This window comes from Astyanax mexicanus, chromosome 6 (genome assembly GCF_023375975.1).
Source record: "Astyanax mexicanus isolate ESR-SI-001 chromosome 6, AstMex3_surface, whole genome shotgun sequence".
Lineage (NCBI taxonomy): Eukaryota > Metazoa > Chordata > Actinopteri > Characiformes > Acestrorhamphidae > Astyanax > Astyanax mexicanus.
In genome coordinates this window covers 34,719,779-34,728,887 of record NC_064413.1, presented here as the reverse complement: position 1 = coordinate 34,728,887, position 9,109 = coordinate 34,719,779, and the positions used below count along the sequence as shown (strand labels likewise).

The window sequence follows — 9,109 nt, the reverse complement described above, 5'->3', positions numbered from 1 at the left end:
CATTTACTTTTGAATATTTTACATTGGGTATTTCTACTTTAATTCAAGTACATGGTTTTTGCAGAAAAATGCAACTTAAGAATACAAGTGTCAACGTATGACATATTCAAAAACCACGCAGATGACACTGGGAGAAGTCTTCCTTTTTAATGGAGTATAAATGTTTTAAACAAATCAAATGACCTCAAATTTAACATAAAATAAAAAGGACAGTGGCATTTTCCATGTGTAACAAACCAAATCAATCAGTTTACAATCTGCTTAAGGCAACACTGCGATTCATCAGATCTAATCATCAGTCCACTTACAGAAACTGGAAAAGGGAAAGGATGTTGCTTAACAACAACTACATATTTTCATATTTCATTCCTGAAAATGATTACATTATGCAGTCAAGGAACATGTATAAAGCATATTGGTAAGACAGCCTCTATACACTATGACTATTGTCAGACAATATGCAAATTTAATGTGACATTAAGTTTTAAATCATATTAAGTACACTCTTTTGGAGCCGTGATGGGCTCAGTCCTCAGGGGAGATGTCTGTGGCAGTTCGTCTTCTGTCGCTTTCAGGACATTTTTGGGGCTTCAAATGAAAAATTCATTATGGTCCTTGTTATCTAAGGACTGTATGCAAAACTAGGCAATACAAATACAATCATAATTTAAATGCATCACAATAATAGTTAAAAAACAAAACAAGCACATACAGAATGCAATGATTTAACTGAGGATTTTGAAGGTTCCCATTAAACTTAAATGACCAAAGATACAAATTAATACAATGCTCCATGGGTATTGTGTAAATAGTTGCAATATAAAGTCAAGGACACCTATAAGAATGAAAGATCTTTTGTGGAGAAATATGCTAAATATATAGACTCAAGTCCCAGTGTCCCAGACCACAACACAATTCATTTTAGCTAAGGTCAGCAATGGCTCTGGTTAAAACCTGGAGGATTTCTGTGCTCATTTACATGTTATGTAAATATTGGACTAATGAATGAAGCTTTCCTTTTTTTTTTCTGTACACTGAGTGCCACCCAGTGGTTAACATAAAAACAGTCAGAGTTCCACAGCAATGTGTACTTGTACAGTAAGAACAGCAATCATCAGGATATGTATGATACAACTGACATATTCATTGGTTTTACCTATTAATTATAACTTCAGATAAATCAAAACTATTTAGGCATTCAGGAAATGTGTTTAAACAAATCAAAACATAAATGTGTGTGAAGTTAGAGCATCTGATAATAAAAAGGAACTGCTAAAATCAATAAAGAGAAATACAAAGTAAAAATTAACGTAACAATTCTAAAGCCTCATTAATAAATAGGTTTCTAAAATAAATACACTTTGTGCAGTGGAAACACTATGCTTATTCATAGGACATACAGACAGCAATAGTATAATCTGATATTTCATCAGGTATTACATTATAATCAAATGTACCAAATCTGAGGTTCAGATTAAACATTTAATTCCCGTGACCTGCTGAGTCTCAATGGATGTTTAGACTCGTATGATGCTACAGTAAAAGCACATAGCTTATATATATATGTACTTGCATTATATGAACAGCAGCAGGTTTGGAGTGACTTTGATCTTTCGTTATGGACACCATACCACTTAAAAAAGACATTGTGCCACAGTAGAATACACTATGTATAAATACAGTAATTGTTATGGTAATTACAGGGAAAAACAGTGAGTATTAGTAAGTACATGTACAATATGTGCATTACCTCCATTAGTGCAATAAACATCGATATTAACAATTTTATTTGTAGTAGTTTTGGCTTTGTGCTCCATCACACTGGATCAGAAATGGAAGTAGAATATCACAACCATGTTTACAAACACACACACACACACACAAACACACAAACACACACACACACACTGGTTTCCCAGACAGGGATTAAGCCTAGTCATAAACTATATTTTCCTTTCAAAGGACAATCTCCATTTAAAAAGCTATGTCTAAGTAGGTTTAAGCTCAGTCTGGGTAACTGCCCCACACAGTCAACACAAGAATCACAACTTTTGATTTATTTTAGTACAGTAAAATATATGAGACATTGAGCTATTCTGAAAAAATCTATATTTTAAACAATATTTTTGCATTTTAGGTTGCTTTCACACCCACTCTATTTGGTTCAGATTCTCTGACTCATTAGTAGCTATAGCAGTGAATCAGGCCACATATTATGCCATGGTTACTGCACCAAATGTAGACAATGTAACAAACACATGAACCTTTTAGGCATGAAAACACCCTAAATTTGACAGCTTGAGAACTAAGTTTTGGTAATCATAATTCATATCTCCAACCCATGAATATCTCCAGACATTAGCTATCTATATCTATCTGTAGATATCTTTATTTTTGAGGCTTTTATTTTTCAGTCTTGTGTCCAGTAAGTGGAATGCATGTTCAGTGCTCTGTAACAACTCACAACTAGCCGAAAAAAACTAAGCATGTCAATGAAAGTGTATGTATTAAAAAATTCAGTTGTCATATTTCAAATTTAAGCTGACATTCTTACTATCACTAATGTTCCATTTCAGATCAAATGAACAGGAGTACAAAGCCAAAACCACAAAAATTGTCACTGTCCAGTTACATATGGATTGTATTGCATACACATGCACATTTGTGCACACTCACCCATACACATAAATAAACAAATAATTTTCTCTCTCTCTCTTTTATGTTGCCTAATATTTGGGAACTGGACACACCTTCACTTCACTAGCACTATCATGATGGTAACCTGTAGAAAGGGCTGCTGGCCATGCAAGATGCTTTGAAGATTTAGGTCAGTATTTCTGTTGCACATCAACATTTTACCAGACGTGTTCTAGGTAATAAGAGGAACTTTTCATTCTTTGATAAACAGTAGTTTTAGCACACATACACACATGCACACACGCACATCAAAGAAGATGCTCAATCATCCAGCCAATCTCACTCCATTCGACACTGAATATCGTAAAATGCACCAAATCGAACAAATGGCATCACCTCACTTGATAGCCTGCCAGATAATTATGGCAAAAATGGTCACCACCAAGGACAGCACAAGAGCCAGAATACACATCCTCTTGCGTGATTTTCTCTGCAGGAGACAAAAGGACAACATTTAACGCATTGTGAAATTATTTCTGCAACAATAAAATGATTTTAAGTTGATTTTATGTGCAGCATGCTGCAGTCATTGTACCTGGTAGTAAGCAGCACGCTGGAGTTGTTCAGCTCCATGCTCTACATGCACTTCAGCACTTTCCACATTTGCCTCTATGCTGTCTGTGTGGGACATGCATAGCTGATTTTATGCTATTATGCCCAATGAAGTTTACAAATGTCAGGAAAATAAATCTTAAATTTGTTAAAATGGGAGATTATCAGTGCAAACAATATTTTAAAGACCACGTGGGAAGAAATGGGTTTAAAGACTCACCTATCATATCCCCCTGATCATGAATCATCACTGCTAAGTCCTTAAAAATTTGGTTCACATCCATGATATCTGACTGCAAAAAGCAGAAATGAATTATGTTTCTGTGTGCATGCTTCAATTAATTTATTGAATTCAGTCCATCTGGGATCGAATATGCACAAAAGAATATCTTTAACTTTGCAAATTGTTAGATCTTACCATTTAAAACTGTAATTAGCAACTTAATTTAATTTGCAAATGTATTAATTCATTTTTTTTTAAAGTTTATTAATCATAAAGGGTCAAACTCAGCACCCTACAGAGTTATTTCAACAAAGCTGGTTTTACTCTGCTGATAAGGAGACTTTACCTCCAGCTGCCTAATGTTGGTTTCTCTCTCTTTGATCAGTTCCAGGTCATCTTCTGTGATGGGCTCCTCCTCTGTCAGACTCTGTGTTTGCCTCAAGTCTTCATTCCTACACAAACAGCACATTTTTACTAGTGCTATCTAAAGTTTTAGCTCACATTATTGGCCATCATTTGCTAAATTTATATTTTATAGAAATATGTATTCTATCCCTAATAATGCATGCAATTTATAGCAAAATTGGAAAGGCTGTTTTGACTGTGATTATTCATGGCTTAATGTGAAAAGATGCTAATTATGAGTTCACCTAACTTTTCAAATGTCACAAGTTGTTCATCCTGTCCCTCGTCAACCTAGAAAAAGATGAAGGAATCATCCAGACAATGATTGCATTTTAGATTCAAACAATTCAATAATTTAAATAACAGTTTATGTATACCATTTACAAATATTTATGTATTATTGTGGCCTGAATGTCACTTCCAAAATAGTGATATATTGTCACAGTCACGCAAGAATCTTCTTAAAAATGCAACGTTTCAAAAGAAGGGGAAAAAATCGAACCAAAAACAGTTTAACATTTAATAGAAGTCGATATAAACCCTTACAACGATTAAGCCTAGTCGTATATAATATTTTTCTTTGAACAGAAAATCTCAATTCAAAATGCTATGTCATCCAAGACTAGGCCTAATCCTTGTCCGGGAATTAGCCCCTTAGTCATTATGAATAGCAAGGTGGAGTCCACTATTACATACCAGCAGGCGGCCACCTGCCCGGGCCCGAGCCACTGACTCTCTCTCCCTCTCAGCTGCTCGACGCTGGACCACCTGGAAGTTATTGAGGGCTGCAGAGAAGTCATTCATCAGCCGGTCCTTCTGGATCCTCTGCTGCCGCTGTGTGGAGAATCTACATGTGTTTAACTGCTCTCTGCTCACCTTTAGCTTGCCCCAGCGTAAACTAGAGAAATAAGCTCACCTGCTCTGACGGAGACTGAGGTGGAGGTAGAGAACCCAGTTCTTTCAAGTGCTTGTTGGTTTCTTTGGCTAACTGGTTTGTGTAATGCTGCATCTGCTGACTGTGCACCATAAAGAGATACTGACAAGTTATAAAGGCAGACCTGTAAATTGTGGTACAATAATTGTGATAACAAATGGCACAGTGCAATCAACATGTTAAAAGCTGGGGATTCATGCAGTAAGACACAGATCTGCAAAAACTCATTATGCTTGTCAAAGTACATATGTGGAATATAAATTAGAGAATTATCATAAACACGTTTTAGTCAGAGCACATGTATCTCGTGGGGAAATTAGACCCATTGTCCCTGATTCATTCTTCATTTAAAATCATAACTGGGACACGCTCTCACAAAATTATCTTGTGCAGGCTGTGTATTTCCAGAGGGACTAGCTGAGCATTCCAATTGGCTCTAGATAAACTGGATGATGGATGAATGTTCTAGCAGTGAAGACAGGTTTGACTCACAGTCTGTCCTGAAGTTCAGGTGTGTCTGGTCTGCTGCCAAGCTGGAACAGCATGGTTTTGATTTGGCCAGCTGAGCACACAAGACAAGGAAAAATGATTGGGGGATATGTACAGAAAATGTAACATTTCATATTTATCACCAATATTGTTGGGCGAGGGAAGTGTTCTTGAAGGTGATGTATTGTACCTGATTTCCAACAAGCTAACACAGTTCCCTGGAGTCCCATGCAATGTCAGTTTACATGCTTAGACCCAAATACTACAGAGGTCAAGCACTAACAGCACCCTTTTTACACTATCTAAATAATCCTGAACAGAATGTCCACTTGTAATTATTAGGCCTGTCACCAAAATTATATTTGTTTGGACAATATTTTGTCCGAGAAATAATTGTGAAAGACAATATTATAGTAATTTAAAAGGCTCTTTTATGCCACTGATATAATAACAATGTAATTGCATAATAATGCAACTACAGTCTTACTGAATTACTGAACAATAAATTGTTAAGAATTTGCAGACATTTAAATTGGAACATAATTAAAAATATAGATCCTAAATAAATACATTTTTAAATGAAGTTAATATACCAATCATGTTAATGAGCTCTCACCAAATTAAAGTATATAACATATAATATGATCTAGATAGCAACCACAATAATAATGCAAATTATAAAAGTGCTATTTGAGAGAACTAAAAATGAACACCTTGATCTAACTCTTCACATTCATGTTTCAGAGGTTATACACTGTTGTTATTTCTTTTCCTCTGTTGCCACAGTACAAAATAAACAGCTTCCAAGGATTAATTACTGGGGAATTTAATCCTGACCCAGACCCTGATCCTGATTAAAAGGTAATGCAGCTGAATGCTTATCATATGTTGTGGTTTTCTTGAAAAATCTGCTAACTAAATTTATGCTAGATATTTTCAGAGAATAATAGGATAATGTACTGTAACAGTAGACATATATTATGCTGACACGATGGTGTTTAGGACATGTTTCTGTATTAATGTCACTTAGCTCCTTGGCTCCATAGAAGATTTCTGGTGTGGTGTGAATGTCAGGGAAAGGATCACTTACTGTTCTGGGTTATTTTCTGAATGTTGGAGCTGCATGTTTGTATGAGGTTGCTGAAGTCTCGTGGCTGGGTGCGGTAAGACATGATGACTTCTGTAGTAACAGCAGCACAGTGAAGGCCTACAAAACATCATCATCAAAACATGTAAGAAGCACTGGGAATACGATGGCTGCTGCTAAGTCCCCTACTTCTAAGACCACCACAAATAGTTGCAGGAGGATTAGAGGCTGTCATGTGTTTTAAATTATCAAGGCTTTTATTAGCCTAGCTGCCCAGCAAGCTGTGCGAACTCAGTTTTTTACTGGTAAAAAAATTCAATGAGGGATCTCTGTAAAAAAAAAAAAAGTTTTTAGTAAAGGAAATTATCATTTCAGATATCAGCTCTAATTGGTTTTAATAATATATCAGATACACAGATACTGTATACAAAGCAAGTCATATTACCAGGACCATGTACATATATTGTAGCTACCACATAATGGGAGACTAGGGTTCAATTCCTGGTCTGGGTGACTATACTGTGCTACACCAATAAGAGTCCCTGGGGCACCGGTTTGAATCCTGTCCATATAGCTTGCCATCAGCTACCGGAGCCCTGAGAGAGCACAACTGGCCTTGCTCTCTCTGGGTGTGTAGATGGCGCTCTTTCTCCACATCACTTCAAAAGGTGATGTCGATCAGCACAAGGCATCTGTGAGCTGATGTATTGGAACCGAGTTGCTGTGCTTTCCTCCGAGCACGCTGGCAACTCGGCAATGACTTCACATGTATTGAAGGAGGCGTGTGCTAGTCTTCATGTAATAATATGTAAACTTGTTAACCATACTTACTGATCTGAAGGATTTGTAAACAAGTACATTGTCTGTGTCCTTTTCAATAAACAATTAAATAAGAAAGAAAAAAAGAAAATGAGAGTGCAAATGCTACTTTTGTATCAAAACAAATAATATTGAAAAATGTCATAACATGTAATTTGACTATGGTGCATGTGAACATTTGCAAGGACAATATACAGTATAGATACCTGCAACTGGATTTTTTAGATGAGAGTGACAATTCCATGTAGATCACTATTTAACATACAGTATGACAAGTCAAAATTACATTATGTATATGTGCTCATAGTCAGAATGGATTTATAGAAGTTTATAGATGTGTATCTCTATTATTATTACTGGTAAAATGTCATAGCTGATTTTAGTGTGAAATGTTTATTTATTTGTATCATTGATAGGCCTTATTTTCATGTAAGGCACCACTATGTAGCTCCACTATATCAGGAGTTTCTGCACCTGCGCCAGCGAGTGAGGGTGGCCCGTTTTCTGGACTAGGCCTGTGGTTAAAGCAGATAACCCACATCTGATCAAGGACACGCGGCCACGTTATTTATCTAACCATAGATAAACCACGCAGCGTTACATCAGAAACCAGGAATTAACGCCTGGACCAGGCGTCAGGCTGCGTGTATCAGCTGATGTTGTTGTCGCATTAGACTGGGTTTAATCAGAGTGAGCTCAGCCTGTTCAGCCCAAACCCAGCCTTACTGATGTTTACAGTCCGCTCATACACTGCCGCCAGCTGACAGCAGTTTCTACACGCTCCAGAGCAATAAAGCATCGCAGAATGAGACATACGTTAAGCAATTTAACGGATTTAAATCGAGTAAGGGAGAATAAATGTCTTACTTTCTGCTGTGGTGATGAAGCTGTGTGCTGCTGTCCGCCGCTGAAGCTCCGCCCCTTTCTCCGCCGCTCACTCTAAACACAGCGCGCTCCACAAACCCGCACAGACCAGCAGCGCCCACTACCAACCCCGCGCTCTCTGTACACCACTCTACCCTGTTCTTTATATTATACAATATATCAGACACTAACTGAGGAATAACTCTACTTTTCCCCTGTCTTGAACTATGAAAAAAAGCCTATATATCCATCCTAAACAAGCACAGAGGATACCACGTCCTCTATCCTAGCCCTGTGTGTATAGAAACCCCAGCATCGTGCCTGTCTCATGACTTTCACAGGACTCCAATAGATGTCAAGCCCAGTGTTTCACTCACATGACCTCTGCCCAGAGCCAAATCCTGCAGTGTAAGGAATGCTATTATGAATGAATGGTCTACCTTTATTTTACTGAGCATGATGTGGTTAAAGTTCTGCAATAAATAAAAAAAAAAACAATTCACCATTTCTACTTTTTACAAATTCTATTTGCATTATTATATTTAACCCATAAAAACCCAGACTCATTTCTGAATATTGAAACCAATTTCATAATTTAATCAGATAAATCCAGTGATCCTAAAATCATGATGTAACATATATGACACAACAGCAATTTTGTTACTATTGTAAGTAAAGTCTGCAGTGCTTGACATGAACAGTAAACTAAGCACCATTTGGGGTAGTTCTGTATTAAACGTTTCACCATTATTAACTACAGGTGCATCAGTGTATACATAAGCTGAAAGTAAGATTTCTTTTTTTCCCCCCTAAGGTGCCAGTTGTACCAGCTCACAGTTGTGGCACACATATTTAAATGGGAAATTTAAAATACATGTTTGCATTTGTTAATATTTTGAAGTAAAGATCATTAATACAGAATGATTTTTTTTTGCCTGTTTTTCTAATTATTTAAATTGTTCATGGTGTAAGTGTGTGATCTTTGCTCAAAAGCTAAATGTAACAGGCTTTTTTTTGTATTTCAGGTGTATTTGGGCGT

The 9,109-nt window shown here is 36.7% G+C and overlaps 1 protein-coding gene across 1 annotated transcript; it reads right to left on the bottom strand.

The window, feature by feature from the left end:
• Positions 1-133: 133 nt before the first annotated feature.
• stx12l (syntaxin 12, like) lies at positions 134-8,392 on the bottom strand. The gene is made up of 10 exons (XM_007249592.4): positions 8,074-8,392; positions 6,391-6,507; positions 5,304-5,373; positions 4,794-4,893; positions 4,574-4,711; positions 4,128-4,168; positions 3,819-3,924; positions 3,470-3,542; positions 3,233-3,315; positions 134-3,127 (listed from the first exon to the last, which is right to left on the bottom strand). The coding sequence occupies exons 2-10, from the start codon at positions 6,470-6,472 to the stop codon at positions 3,035-3,037; spliced, it is 786 nt and encodes a 261-aa protein (XP_007249654.2). The 5' UTR covers positions 6,473-6,507; positions 8,074-8,392; the 3' UTR covers positions 134-3,034.
• Between the last annotated feature and the right edge of the window lie 717 nt (positions 8,393-9,109).

What these genes read in the sequence shown, in the direction of transcription:
- stx12l (XM_007249592.4), bottom strand. Translation starts at nt 6,472, where the DNA reads ATGTCTTACCGCACCCAGCCACGAGACTTCAGCAACCTCATACAAACA. An exon ending in CAACTTGTGACATTTGAAAA is followed by an intron (nt 3,925 to 4,127) that starts GTTAGGTGAACT and finishes CTGTTTGTGTAG; the next exon opens with GAATGAAGACTTGAGGCAAA. An exon ending in TGATCAGGGGGATATGATAG is followed by an intron (nt 3,316 to 3,469) that starts GTGAGTCTTTAA and finishes TGTCCCACACAG; the next exon opens with ACAGCATAGAGGCAAATGTG.